Source organism: Prionailurus bengalensis, chromosome B1 (assembly GCF_016509475.1).
Source record: "Prionailurus bengalensis isolate Pbe53 chromosome B1, Fcat_Pben_1.1_paternal_pri, whole genome shotgun sequence".
In the NCBI taxonomy this organism is placed as follows: domain Eukaryota; kingdom Metazoa; phylum Chordata; class Mammalia; order Carnivora; family Felidae; genus Prionailurus; species Prionailurus bengalensis.
In genome coordinates this window covers 38767087-38782750 of record NC_057344.1, presented here as the reverse complement: position 1 = coordinate 38782750, position 15664 = coordinate 38767087, and the positions used below count along the sequence as shown (strand labels likewise).

The window sequence follows — 15664 nt, the reverse complement described above, 5'->3', positions numbered from 1 at the left end:
GGCAAGACTTCATTCTTTCTCACTGCCAAGTAATATTCCATTGTATATATAAACCACATCTTTTTTATCCATTCATCAGTGATGGACATTTGGGCTCTTTCTGTAATTTGGCTATTGTTGATAGCGCTGTTATAAACATTGGGGTACATGTGCCCCTATGAATCATCACTCCTGTATCCTTTGGATAAATTCCTAGTAGTGCTATTGCTGGGTCATAGGGTAATTCCATTTTTAATTTTTTGAGGAACCTCCACACTGTTTTCCAGAGTGGCCGCACTTGTTTGCATTCCCACCAACAGTGCAAGAGGGTTCCCATTTCTCCACATCCTTGCCAACATTTGTTGTTTCCGGAGTTGCTAATTTTAGCCACTCTGGCATGAGGTGGTATCTCAATGTGGTTTTGATTTGTATTTCCCTGATGATGAGTGATGTTGAGGATCTTTTCATGTGTCTTTTGGCCATCTGGATGTCTTCTTTGGAAAAGTGTCCATTCATGTCTTCTGGCCATTTTTTCACTGGATTATTTGATTTTTGGGTGTTTAATTTGGTTAATTCTTTATAGATTTTGACACTAACCCTTTATCTGATATGTCATTTGCAAATGTCTTCTCCCATTCCGTCAGTTGCCTTTTAGTTTTAGTCAGTGCTTCATATTTTTAAATTAGAATTGAGCATTTTTCCTGCTCTGTGGTATGAAGGAGCAGAATATGGCACTTTAAAAACATTATTTTTTAATCATAACTTTTCCTCAATAATATAACCATAGTGATAGAAAACTGATTTTCAAGTATCAGGTAAAATTTTTAAAAATTACATAATTATGATTGAACTAACAATAAAGAATGTCTTGAGTTTTCAAATGATTATTCGAGAATTTTGCTTTTGAAATGGCTTATTTTGTTTAATAGATTGTATCATTGAATGGGCCTCTATAGAGGGAAGCACTAAGGAATAATATTATTATAAGCCTACACAAAATCAGTCACTATCATTAGTTTTCTTGTTATATGGAATTGTATGTGAGTAGTATTTGTCTGTTGTCTTTCTCTTTTTAGTTGGTAGTGATTTCAGAGAGAAAAAGCAAACATTTGCTAGTCCAAGTAAGTTTTGGCTTTCAAAAATTTGACATTCCCTTTTATAAATTTTCTTTGGAAGGATAGATTTGACCTCATTCTCTGTTATTGTAAATACTCTCCCTAAGGGTATTAAATTAAACTTTCTTGCTTATAATTGTATTGCATTAGGCAATAAGGATGCTAAATCCCAAGAGTGAGGTTACTGGGCTCTGGCAGTTTAGTTTTACATGTCTTTCTTTCTCGTATGTCACGTTACCAAGTAGTACCTCCTTCCTCCTCAGTCAAAGGAGGGTATGTTACGATGAGTTTGTGATTTATTGATGTATGTATACATTCCTTTCTTTAGAGTGTTATTGCCTTCCTTTAAGTGAACATTTTTTAAGTTAGAAAATTTGAATGTGGAGAAACAAGAAGGGATGTAATATCTTGGCATGGGGGATAAGCTAGTGTTTTCTATGTAGAGATATGAGTGTTTTGTCTAAATTCACACCATCCAGTTTCCAGCAGAGTGTGCAGTGCATAATCACAGTCATTAAAGGATATGGTCAACTTCAGACTGTCTACTTATGGATTTTACAGGGATGTGGAATACAGTTGCTCCTTTTATTTCCTTTTGTCAGGATAGAGAGTGATATGGTGTCATTAGAGATTTTTAATGCCGTTATCACGGCAGTGAAGTAACATAGCCAAAAGCTGTATCTCATGAAAGATGTACACCTAGAATATACAGTGACATTTTAATAGCATTCTAGGAAAACAAGTTAGTCCATCTGTGAATGATTCACTCTTCTTTCTTGTCCACTGGAATTGGGATTCATGGATTCATTCACTGAAGCTTCTGTGCAAATACTGAACATGTAAATGTTTTTACATCATTTTTTCTCCTTACTTATCAAGCTAGACATCTAGTAATAGTTGATTTGCACATGATTCACTTCAAGTTTTTATGATGTAGTTGTATTAAAATTGACTTGTTAATATTTCTGCAAAATTACATTCTCATTTGAGAGCTGACCCAGAAAAGCTGCAGTTTAATATGGAAAATCAAAACAAAGCAAAATCTCAAAAGGCATAAAGGCAAAAAGCAAAAAAAAAAAAAAAAAAAAAAGCAAAAAACAAACCAAAAAAACCCAACAAAATAAACCTGCACCATCTGGATCATTCCCCCAGAGGAGTTCAAGGCTCCAGAATAGTAAAGGTTTCAATTATTTATTGTAAATAAGCAAATTGGTAAATTTGATCAGTTTCTGTACCACTGCCTTGCATGTTGGGGCCCTTGTATGGAATACTGAATGCAGGACTGAGTGAAATGAATGAAGTTTAAAAAGTATCCTAAGGAGGCAGAACCTCTTGGTGACACTTATTACAATTCTTCAGTTTTAGAAACTGAATTATGTTCTCCATCCTGAACAGAGAAATAGCCATTAGGAGTTTCTATAGTTAGATTTTGTTTATGGTTCTCTTATAAAGTTCCTGAAGTCATTTATAAGTAAAATGCAGTCCCATCTAGAGAGATGTATTCTATGTAAATGTCAAAAATTTGAGGCAGTTTTCTTTAGAGATGTCAAGGATTAATTTCTACTCAGAGCTAATGAACATTTATATACAATACAAATAGCAGTTTACATTTAATACAATACTGCCTGATGTAATTATCTCATGTGATCATCCAAATAACTAAATAATAATCTTAAGGATATAGGGAGAAGTAGTGATGCTCTGGTGATGGCAGCTAACATTTATGGTTTACTCTGTGCCAACCATGCATCTACTCATTTAATCTTCACAACACCTTGGGGAGTTGGTATTGTTAATCTCCATTTCATAGATGAAAAAACTGAGGCTCACAGAGAATCATGAGTTTACTATCAACTCTGGTGAGTGATAGAACCATTGTTTGAACCTCGGCCATCTAACTAACTGGAGATTTTGGCAAATACTTGCTTTTAGCATCTTCTAAATAAATAATTGTTACTGACTGGCAAACTAAGCACTTGCATGTAGAATCTCATTAATAAATGAAAGGAGACCTCTTAATTCTTTTGCTGTAGTGGAATTGTGCTCAAATGAATACACTGTTAGACATACTTCTTTGTTGGCACATTTCTGGGTTTTTTGGTCAGATGAGATATTACAGCCTTTCACCAGGTGACCCCATCCACATTGATGGAGGTAACTGCTATGCCTGTATTGAGTTCCCACAGGTAATGGATGATTGGTGTGGCTACTAGATAGGTCGCCTGGATGTCCTATAGACACCTTATATTACTGCATCTTCAAACCAAACTCAACGCTCTTTTCTCTTTCTATCTCTTGTTTCTGCATGTGCATGTGTGTGTGCGCTCTTGCACACATTACCTCTTCTTCCTCTTGTATTTGTTATCTTGGTTGGTGGCCAACGTATTCTGCTCGGGTTCTAAGTAGAGTTAGCCTTCTGCTCTCTGAACACAACTCCATACACATTCCAAATCACTATTATGTTCTTTCATTTTACTTTCTAAATCTCATTCAGAGCAGGTGTTTTTTGATATTTGTATGAATTATCTTTCAATTTCAGGTTCTTGTCTCTTAGCCAGAGTATTTTGATAACTTTCCTGGCTGGTCTCTCTGCCTTCAGTTTTGTCTCCGTACAGTTATTCCCCCATGTTACAAAGAAAATTGATCTGATCAAAATCCACATCTCTCCATTTCCCCTCTTCAGACCTATAGTGCTTTTTCATGGGTTACAGTGGTGGCTAAAAATCCTGATATCACATCAGAATCATCTTGGAGCTTAAAAAGAAAATGCTAAGCCCCCCCTCAGGCCAACAGTCTGAAAATTCCCTGGAGTAGGGCCCAGGTACATGTCTTTTGTGAAAGTATTACATATGCCATATTCCCATATCTCCTTGGATATCTAATGGAGACCTCAAAGTTAATATGTCTAAAATGGAACTTCTTTCTCTTTTTTTTTAAATTTCATTTATTTGTTAAAATTTACATCCAAATTAGCATATAGTGCAACAATGATTTCAGGAGTAGATTCCTTAGTGCCCCTTACCCATTTAGCCCATCCCCCCCTCCTACAACCCCTCCAGTAACCCTCAGTTTGTTCTCCATATTTATGAGTCTCTTCTGTTTTGTTCCCCTCCCTGTTTTTATATTATTTTTGTTTCCCTTCCCTCATGTGGAACTTCTTTCTCTTAAACCTGTGCCAACTTTGGTCTTCCCTATGTTAATTGATGGCACCTCCACCCTTCAATTTGCTCACACTTCCCATGACCACCTTATGAATAAAAATGGGTGCTTGAGTGGCTCAGTCTGCCATCCAACTCTTGATTTCAGCTCAGGTCATGATATCACAGTTTGTGAGTTGGAGCCCCATGTCTGGCTCCTCGCTGACAGCACACAGCATGCTTGGGATTCTCTCTCTCTCTCTCTCTCTCTGCCATCCTCCTCCCCTCTCTCTCAAAATAAATAAATAAACTTAAATATATCTATATCTATATCTATATCTATATCTATATCTATATCTATGTCTATATCTGTATCTATCTGTATCTATAACTATATCTATTATCTACCCCTTTCCTCAAACTAAGATTTTTCATCTCTCTTTTTTTGTTCTATTATTTTTCCATAGCAATTATTACCTTCTAACATACCATATATATATATATATATATATATATATATATATATATGTAATTTTTTTCATTTATTATGTTTGTTTATTTTTATCTCCCCTGGGGTTTTCTACCATATTTGTTGAATCAGCAAAAACAAACCAGAAAATGCTTAACAGTAGCAAAATTATAGTAGTAAAGGATATAAAGTACTTGGGTACTGGAGTACTATTGTTCGTGTCCAGGTCTGTGCCTCAGTTTCCATCTGTAAAATGGGTGTACTACTGCCTACTTTATAAGGTTATTGAGGATTAGAGATGGTTTCTAGGATTACTAGACAGTGGCTGGCACAAAGTAAGTGCTTAATCAGTGTTAGATGCTGCAAGGTGAGTGTGTACCATGGAGGTGTTATAGCTGTTCTGAATAATTTCTCATTTACATTTCCTCCAAGATTAGATCATGTGCTACCTCTGCAGTGCCTGAAAAATAAATGTCCTGCATGATGATGGCCAAGAAGAATTCCTTTCCTTTCCTTTCCTTTCCTTTCCTTTCCTTTCCTTTCCTTTCCTTTCCTTTCCCTTTTTTTAACATTTATTTTTGAGAGACAGAGAGAGACAGAACACGAGCAGGGGAGGAGCAGAGAGAGAGACACAGAATCCAAAGCAGGCTCCAGTCTCCAAGCTGTCAGCACAGAGCCTGATGCCGGGCTGGAACCCAGAAACTGTGAGATCAAGACCTAAGCTGAAGTCGGATGCTCAACTGACTGAGCCATGCAGGCACCCCTCCTTTTCTTTCTTAAAGGCAATTTAGACCTCAGGATTTTATGTGTACCTTGCTTATGACTTACTTAGAACTCTTTTTGACTGACGTTCATTCTGGCCAGGAAAGCTCTGCATTTGTACCAGCTTTCCTGAGTTTGTTGGTTCCAGGCCTTTGCCATCTGTATTTTCAGCCTGAAGAATGGTGCCAGGGTCGTATTGCTCCCTCTGGCCCTTTCATTCTGCTTGCTACTGGAGTCATTTCTTTCCTCTCTTTGGGATTCTTCTGACTGGCCTTTACCCAGCTTATATAGTATAAAATTTGAACTAGGTGGCTGTTTGTTGTTGTTTTCTATGCACAATTCCCTAGGTATACTTTATAAATGGAGGCAGGAAATGCTTTGACACCTTAGCCTACTTTAGTTTTTTAATCCTAGTTATATTCAATAAAAGTTTAAAGAATTTTTAAAAATTTAAATTCAAAGTAAATATGAAATCAGGCAACATAACTGGTACCCTCTGCTGACATCAGTGCCTCTAGAACATTTCAGGATTAGTCATAATGAGTTAGAAAGTTGGTGCTACATGTCATTGATAGTATAGCATAGAGGATAGTGGGGGCAGTGGGCACAGGTAGTTGCTCAATTCTTGGATCCTTCTAACAGATGGCTATTGAATAACTTCAACTTATTCTTGTGATGGGATACAAAGTGAAATTCAAGATTGTAGTAGGTGAGAGAGATGGGACTTTTAAAAGCAGAGCTAGAATAAAGGTAATTTATCAGGCTGAGACTGCGGCAGGGGTGAGTTGGAGTAGGATTCTTGAAAAAGTTATTTCACCTGGGCTCTTGTAGAATCAGTAAGAATTTGCAGAATGGGGCACCCCAGAATTTTAGGGTAGGATAACAAGAAGGCACAGCTAATATTCCTGTGTGGCCCAACCATGAAGAAAATGGTAGATCATAAATCTAAATAAGCAGTTGGGGGTCAGCTTGTGAGTGTTCTTATCTTGTTATGGAACCAGGCTGGATTGCTGGCAGAAAAATCAAGCAGCACTTGGAGATCTTGGTGAATCAGTTTTATTTTACACCAGCAGGCTCAGAGGAGATCCCTCTCCAGAGGTCTAAGTCCCAAACACAAAAATGGGGGACAATTTATCGTTTGTTACTTCCTCATTATGCATTAGTAGTAATTTGGCACACAGGGCAAACAGGGTAGGAAGAAGAACCTGGAAGAGGAGTCTCTAAGCTAGAGACTAGAGCTTATGTTAGTCCCGTCAACCATCTTATGGTGCATAACTTTACTTATTTTCCCAACAATCTGACATGCTACAGAATATAGATTTTTATCTTGTGTAGGATTTTTATAAAGGAGACATATTATTACAGCTTTGGTGGCAGTATGCAGGCTGGTAAAGTATGCAGAGAAAAGAGGGTTTTCCTTTTGCATTTAGAGTAGAGAAGATCAGTAGATCATAGGCAACTGAGAGAAGGTCTTGATGAAACTGTAGAACAATAGTAAGAATAAAAATTAAATCACATAAGTAAGTCAAAATATTCTCATAAGGAATCTGATTGTGAAACACACTACCAGTTGACAGAGAACACCATTATTGGAAGTCTTCAAATAATTTTAGAACAAACATTTTAGAAGATAGCATTACTAGGTAAATCTAGGTAAAATATAGGATGGCCAGTTAAATTTGAATTTCAGATAAACATTCAATGATTTTTTTAGGTCCCCTGTGATGTCCCTGTATGTCCCATGCAGTATTTGAGATACACTAAAAAACTATTTTTTTGTTTTATGAAAATCAGATTTAAGTGGGTATTTTTTTTTTTTTTTAGGAAATGTGGCAATCATAGTATGATAAAAAGGTTATGAGAATGCCTAGTGATCACACTCAATGATCTGATCATTCTTTTGATGATACCACATTTGTTTGGAGGTATGAGGTGCAGGCCCCAGTGAAGCATTTTCTAGAACACAGTGAGAACCTTTGGGGAAGTTTTTTCTACATTTAAGTGACTATTAGGGGTTTCATCTTATGAGATTATAAAGTTACTTGATCAAGAAGAAAAAAGAAGCTAGCAAGAAAAGGAAAATTCAAACTACTGAAAGCATCTAATATTCAACAGACTAGATGGACAATGTCTTCTTTATTCTAGGAAAAAAAATGGGGTGTTATTCCTGCTGAGAGGCATCATCCAGTTTGCTTTATCAAGTATGAAGAAGGCTGGGCTGCCATTGTTGTTTCTGCTCTTGATATACAGTGGCCCCTGTGTTCTGGTTCCTGTTTTTATTGGGGTTGTAAAATCATTACACAAACCCCAACAGCAAGCACTCTGCCAAGAAGATGAGGTCATAATAATATGACCTCATAGGGAACTAGTTCCTTAGAAGCCCTAGTGGACCAGCAGACACTGGAATTGTGGAGCAAAGAGTGCTGGGAAGGGGCTTATAAGATTAAGTATGGCCCAGGCATGCTAGGCTCTGAGATGGGTTCTTTTTGGTGTCTGTCTGATTGCTGGTGAGTATGTATTGCCATTGTATTGCTAGGCTTCTGACTTAAAAGAAACAGTCTCTGTTCTTGTTCAAATAATCTCATAAATTGTGAAATGGGGCAGAATGAAACCACCTAGGAATGGAGGTATTTATCTTCACTTTATTCCTCATTTCTTTTTTACTAAAGGTTTTTTCAAGAAGATCCAGAAAAGTCTGATTTGTACAGATTTGAAAATTACCTCCTTTTGTGAATGTGGGGAAAATGAGGTGAAATAGACTGGGACAGGCAAGAGAGCAGAAAGAGGAAGCAAACATGAGGAATGAAAAATAAGAAATAGGAATGACTTTGACCACTACATTTTAAAAAATATATGTTCATTGGGATAAGTCTCTTATATCTGAAGAAAATCTTTGTAGTACTGTACATGTAGTATAATTATACTCTTTACATAGAGTGATTAAATATATGCCATAAATTTGTCATGGAAAAGAATAAGTAGCAGTTTAATTGAAAAGAAAATTCTTTGACACTTGTTTCTTTTTTTCACGTGATAGCTAATATATAGAGTAAGAGAATGCATGAGAACACAACTCCAGGGATTTTCTTTTATAATTATAAAAAAATTACTTGATTGAAACTAAAACAGTTCTTAGAATAAATATTTTACATTTCTACCACTTATGTGGGAAAACACAAAATGTAAGTTGCCCTTTAAAAGAATTTTCTAATATGAGTTTACTGATTATAGGTTTGCTGTATATAATTAAACATTCAGCTTTCTGATAGGATAAATTTTATAAAAGTGGGTGGTAACTCTGTAGAGGAAGGTTTAGGATGAAAAAATACTTAAATGTACTTGCATGAGGATTTCATCATAATGTAGCAGTTTATTTTAATTGGCATCTACTTCTGTTGGAAAACTGTTTAAGGTGGCTAATTGTTTAAAGAAGCATTATCAAACATCTTAGTTTGCCTAGAGCAATTCCAGTTTGTGTATTGTCCTGGCATTGACTGTGGTTTAACATCTTAGTTTGACTTTAAAAAATGAAGTCAGTCTGGGTTTGATAAGCTTCCGCTTGGTACTTGTAGCTTCTCTGCAGTTTCCTCTGGAATGTGTGAAGTTGAAATGTGCATTGAACAGAATTTTTGATGAGTTTTTGGGGTGATGGTGGGGTTTGTGGGGTTCGTAACTGATGGCCAAGAAAGAATTCTTGAAGACGTCTTTGGTGCAAAAAAGGTAATTTAATTAAAGTAAGGGACAGGACCCCTGGGCAGGAAGAGCTTCCAGGGACCATGAGGACAGACTGGTTATATACTTGGGAGTTGAGGGAAGGTAAAAATCAAGTGGAAGTTTCCAAGAGCTTTTCATATTAAAGAAGACTCACAGGGTACTGGAGGCCTTGCTATTGGCAAGCTAAGGTTGTTTTTCCCTCAACAAAGCATTAACAATAAGACGTTGGGAGCTCCTGGAGAAATGTTTTAGTCTGCTAGCCTCAAGTAGTTGTCAGTGGGCTTCAGGTTATAAGGAAATTTAATTTTATCTGCCATTTCCTTCTGCCTTTGTTTCCCACATCACTATGGAGAGGTGATATTGGGGCTCCAGGAAACTGAGTGAATCTATAGGTTTCTGGAGATTAGGCTGTTGATAAGACTGACTTTTTCTTGTAATTTACTAAGATGTTTGTAAATTGATGGAGACCCAGGTCCTGCATGACTGTGATCTCTATCAGTTAACCATTTACTTTTCCCCTTTTCCTTTGTTCTTGGGCAGCCAGGAGTGCCTAAGGAATAGTAAACATACCCCACCTGGGAGTAGGGAGTATTTGGGTCTGTCAGTTTGCCTTATGCTCCATCATCATTTTCACATAGTTGAGTCTAAAAGACAAAGTGGGATAACCTCTCTCTTTATCCCTCCCCATATCACTGACTTTCAAGGACAGCCTGTGGAAAACTTGCTGATAAGGGAGCTTGGAGAGGAGTTGCAAGGGGCATTGAATTCCCTCAGGTCTGTCAGTGGTTAGGGAGGTCTGGGACTGCACAGCCCTTAGGAGCTACTTGGTGTGCAGTGGCTGGAACTGCCTTCGAGTGATAGTGAACATGAATCTGCGAGGCTGCCACTTAGCTAGTTGGTAGTAGGAAATGGGATATTGTAAGTTAGGTAGAATAAGTGACAAAAATAGAGATTGAGCAATTTTGCTTAAAAATCTATTCGTTTTTGCTATAATGATTTTTGTCATTTATTGTATGCTGTAAGTTTACAACTAATTTTTTATTGGTAATGACTCTTTCAAACTTCGTAACAATTATAATTACATATTTAATGATTTTATTATCCCTGTTCCTTCTTCAGAGTGTCCTGATTTAGACAATAAATGGTTACTTATAATTCAGGCTAAGTTAAAGAACTATGGGATAGAGCAAAAACACACAAAATTAGGCCTGTGAGCCTGTTCAGCCTAGCCTAGAATGGCTTTTAAGTTTTGAAAGGTTGAAGAAAAAAAAGAAAAAAACAACAAAATGAAAGAAGCATGTATGACAGAGACATTATGAGGCCTTGTCTGAAATATTTACTGTCTGGTTCATTACAGAAAAATTCTGACTGTGTCAGGTTTAGGGTCTATGGTAAGTACATTGGAAGGCTACGTAAGCATAGTTGTTTATCATGAACACATCTTTGCCTATTTTCCAAGTTAAAGAGAGGATTTGGAAGTTACTCTATTCTTGTTGGTTTAGTGTTACAAATGCATTATGTAGCATTCTATAGCCAGGTTCTAATTTGTGACCCCTTTCTAGAGCAGAGGTTCTTACAGTGTGGTCAGTGGGGCTTATTGTGACTCTTTCAGGAGGTTAATGAGGTCAAAGCTATTTTATAATAGGAGTACAGCATTATTTTCCTTTTTCACTGTATTGATATTTACACTGATGGTACGAAAACAATGGAGGGGGCTTTAGCACAAATCAAGATGTAGCAGTGAGTCACACACAGAGAGTCGGGACACCCAGGCTTTTCTTTCTAGGAAGCAGCTTTATTGATGCCAGCACGGGCTCAATGGGCTAAGACCCAAAAGGCTGAGCCCCAAATGCAGTGGGGGGTTGCTTTTTGTACAAGTTTTGCTCCTTTCTTTCCCATATGTGGTAAAATACAGTCTGCATGGGCGGTCTATGTTACAGAGTCTTGAGGAATGTCACCCACACACACACACATAGCCAGGTTGCCTTTCCTAGTCTTGAGGTTTTCACCACATTCCTTAGGGAGGGCCTCTAACACAAAGGTAGTGGCACCAAACTTTCCAAGTTGTTATTATATTCTTCATTACCATGTACTCAAAGAAACAAAACTCACCTAAAAATTCCTTTATAAAGCAGTACAAAATAATTACATTTTAACCTTTTTGTACGTAACTTTTTTGTTTGTTTCAAGTTTTTATTTAAATTCTAGTTAACACATAGTGTAGTAATGGTTTCAGAAGTAGAACTTAGTGATTCATCACTTACATATAACACCCAGTGCTCATCACAAGTGCCCTCCTTAATCCCCATCACCTAAGGCCATCCCCCTATCTGCCTCCCTTACAGCAACCCTCAGTTTGTTCTCTATAGTTAAGAATTTGTTTTTTGGTTTGCCTCCCTCTTTTTTCTTTTATGTTCATCTATTTTGTTTCTTAAATTCCACATATCAGTGAAATCTTACGGGATTTGTCTTTCTCAGACTGACTTATTTCACTTTAGCATAATACACTCCATCCATACCATTGCATACAGCAAGGTTTCATTCTTTTTGATGGCTGAGTAATATTCCACTGTATATACATACCACATCTTATTTATCCATTCATCAGTCAATGGACATTTGGGCTCGTTCCATAATTTGGCTGTTGATAATGTTGCTATAAACACTGGATGCATGTGACCTATCAAATCAGTATTTTTTTTATTCTTTGGGTAAGTACCTAGTAGTGCAATTGATGGGTTGTAGTGTAGTTCTATTTTTTCCAGAATGGCTGCATGAATTTGCATTCCCACCAACAGTACAAGAGGGTTCCCCTTGCCCCATATCTTTGTCAACATCTGTTGTTTCCTGTGCTGTTAATTTTAGCCATTCCTTTTTATTTTCACATGTGATGAAATGGAAAATATGCATAAAGCACTTCTTCTCCTGATGTTTTTCCTTCGGACAGCCTTACATGTAATTAAGTTGAGTTACAAACTAGTTGCTTTTTGTGAAATGCCAGTTTTCCTTCAAAGTGTAACTGAAAAACTATGATTATTGGCAAACATTTTCTCAAAAATTGATAGAGTGAGTCTATTAATACTTTAAGAAAACTACTGACTATATTTGTTGCCAACAGTACAATTTGAGCTTTCAGTCAAAAATTAGAATTTTGGAATATTTCTGTCTGCCACCAAAACTTTGATATCTTTTCAATACTTGAAGACTTCTCTGAAGATAATCATGGCGTTTAATAAATGTAACTTTTAAAAGTATTATATAGTGAAATGTGTAACATATTTTGCAAATGACCAATATATGATGCAGAATCATGCCTGGGTAAAAGATCCATTTAAAGTGTAAGACAGGGGCACCTGGCTGGCTCAGTCACTGGAGCATGTGACTTTTGATCTTGGAGTCATGAGTTTGAGCCCCATGTTGAGTGTAGAGATTACTTAAAAATAAAATCTTAAGAAAAAGTAAGTGTAAGACAAATTTTAATGTGAGTACAAAAGGTTAATTGATACTTTATTGCAACTAACATTTAAGAAACTATCCCTTGTTTTATTTTGGTGTCCTATAAAAAAAAAGAATATAATTATCTGTAAAAGATTAAAATACTTCTTATTTTTCTAACTAATAAGCTGGATTTTCTTTCTTTTTTTTAAGGTTTATTTATTTATTTTGAGAGAGAGTCAGCATGAGAGAGCAGGGGAGGGGCAGAGAGAGAGAGAGAGGGAGAGGGAGAGAGAGAGAGAATCTCAAGCAGGCTCTACACTGCCAGCACAGAGCCCAGTGCAGGGCTTAATATCATGAACCAGGAGATCATGACCTAAGCCAAAATCCAGAGTTGGATGCTTAACCAACTGAGCCACCCAGGTATCCCTGGATTTTCTTAATATATTTCAACCAAAACAATATTATTGTTTACAAATTAAATATAGAAGTGGCAGTGAGAATCCAGCTGTCTTCTAGTAAGCCAACTATGAAAGAAATATGTAAAAAATGGAAATAATTATTGCTTTTCTCATTAAATTTAATGTTATTATTTTGGAAAATTATTTTTAATAAAATATTTATATCATTGAAATGGGTTTATTATTTTTTTTACTTTTTTTAATGTTTATTTTGACAGAGAGAGAGAGAGAGAGAGAGAGAGAGAGAGCATGAGTGGGGGAGGGGCAGAGAGCGAGGCAGACACAGAATCCGAAGCAGGCTCCAGGCTCTGAGCTGCCAGCACAGAGCCTGACGTGGGGCTCGAACTCACAGACCATGAGATCATGACCTGAGTCGAAGTCGGATGCTCAACCGACTGAGCACCCAGGCATGCCATGAAATGGGTTTATTATTTTTAAGTGAATTAATATTTGAAAATTTTCTTTTTAAATTACTTATACAGTGAATATCAATTCACTTATACAGTGAATATCATGTTCAGAAACATGAAGGTAACTAGAGTCCTCTGTATTTTTAAAAATGTAAAGGTCCTAACTGCTCATAAGGGGTTTAAGCAATCACTTCTTCAGTACATTGAAATATATTGCTGTAAATAGTTTTATGAATAATTAAGCCTAAAACTATCCCATTTAAAAGTTTTTCATTTATTGCTACAATATGATAATTTCATCAGCTGTTTTCCTTTTTTTGTCACATAAGAAAAATCTTTTTAATTTTTTTCTTCTTTATCAATTCTCACAGCAATGCTGGGGTAAAAACAGCACTACTAGAGACTCATTCTGAGATGGGGAGCACTGAAATTCTGGAAAAGGAGACCTCAGAAAGTCTCAGTAATGGTACCAGCAGCAACATAGAAGCAGCCAAAAGGTTGGCCAAACGCCTTTATCAACTAGACAGATTCAAAAGATCGGATGTCGCAAAGCACCTAGGCAAGAAGTACGTTCTGTACCAAGGCTGGTGTCTGAATGTGTCCGTGTGTGTTGTCTTGTTTAATAGCTTCAACTTTAATAACAGAGTCTATCCTGTTTTCTTATAGCAATGAATTTAGCAAACTAGTTGCAGAAGAATATCTGAAGTTTTTTGATTTTACAGGAATGACACTGGATCAGTCTCTCAGGTATGATTAAATATCACTTCTGTTCTTTTTTGCCTCCAAAAATTAATTCTGAGAAGAGAAGTAATGCTGAAGCTAAAGTGTGATTTTTAATTTTTTTAAAACCCATAGTGACTTTGTAATCTTAGCTCAGATTATTCTATAGTTATTAAACATAGCAGAAAGAAAAATATATTGTTTTTATGAAATCCTATATGAACTCATATTTTGCATCTAGCAGATGATGTGGTAAAGAATAGTGACAAAGTAAGTCTCGAGGAGGAGTAGAATCTGTGGGAACTTGGTTTTTGAATGATCAATTTAAAAAAAGGCAGTTTTACAGGCTGTAGAATTATACATTTTTTTCCCTAAGCATTTGTTTACAATAGCCAAGTAGCCTTTTAAGGTGATACTTTGGTATTAACTCATGAATGGAATAAAAACGACTATCCACATAATAATCAGAAAATATCTGCAAAACTGTTTCAGCACTTTTTGCTGATCCATTCAAAATAGTGTCATAAACACACTGATCCTCACTTTTCACACCACTATTGTATTGTAAATTTCTAAGAGCCACTGCTAAAAGTAAAACTTAGTCAGCATTTACTCTTATAAACTTTTTAACATGTCAGCGGTTGGAGGAATTCTGAGATCATCTGTGTAACCCTCTAGTTTTATAAATCAGGAAACTGTGCCTTGGGAGGTGAAGTGAGGATGTTTGGATTAGAATGCACAACAGTGACTTATTCTGTGGCACTTTGCATGAATCAATGGCACTCATAGGTTTTTCTACTGAAAACAAATAAGGGCAGAGGAAAGATCTATATTTATGCTTTACTTTCTGATGTGGTTTATAAAAGTTATGAAAAATTAAAGTTTGGTCAGTGTAATTTAGATTTGACAAACTAAGACAGCAACATTTTCATCATAGAAATAAGGTTTTATGTATGTTTCCACAGTAAGATTTTTTAGAACATTTTAAAGGATTTTTTTTTCTATTCATCTCATACTTAGGGAAGTGCTTTGTCTAGTGAGGGTCATCTGAGTTTATCCATAATAGACAGTACTCTTAGTGACTCAGATTTAGATTGGTGTGTTGTTCTGGGCATATTTTTATTTTTCAAAGAATTTTTATACATACATTAATTTATTCCTAACCCAAGAAATAATTTATAGTTTTAGCTCCCAATTTCCTTCCCATATAAAAGGTAATAATATAATATGATAATAGGCAAAATAAAATAAGAGAAATCTACTATACACAAAATAATATAATTGTAATTTTAACAATGTGTCAATGACAAGTATAATCATATAGCAAAATGATAAACTGTGATCCATGTATAGTTTTAAAACATAGCCTTCATGGTTGTAGGTTCAGCCTTAAGTGTTCTTTGGTTTTTATCTGACTGATCTTTTAAATGGCTATTTGTCATTTAGTCATGGGAAGTTACCA

General features: G+C 36.1%; 1 protein-coding gene across 4 annotated transcripts in view; it reads left to right on the top strand.

Annotated features, from left to right (window-relative positions):
- PSD3 (pleckstrin and Sec7 domain containing 3) overlaps window positions 1–15664 on the top strand; it is a 674080-nt gene that overhangs the window by 279837 nt on the left and 378579 nt on the right. For 3 of the 4 annotated variants that reach the window (XM_043562534.1, XM_043562553.1, XM_043562543.1), the window contains 2 exons: window positions 13854–14048; window positions 14149–14229. In XM_043562534.1, coding sequence (XP_043418469.1) covers window positions 13854–14048; window positions 14149–14229 — 276 coding nt within the window. Of the gene's footprint in view, window positions 1–7836; window positions 7970–13853; window positions 14049–14148; window positions 14230–15664 lie in introns of those variants that run through there. The other variant, XM_043562562.1, reaches the window with a different exon arrangement.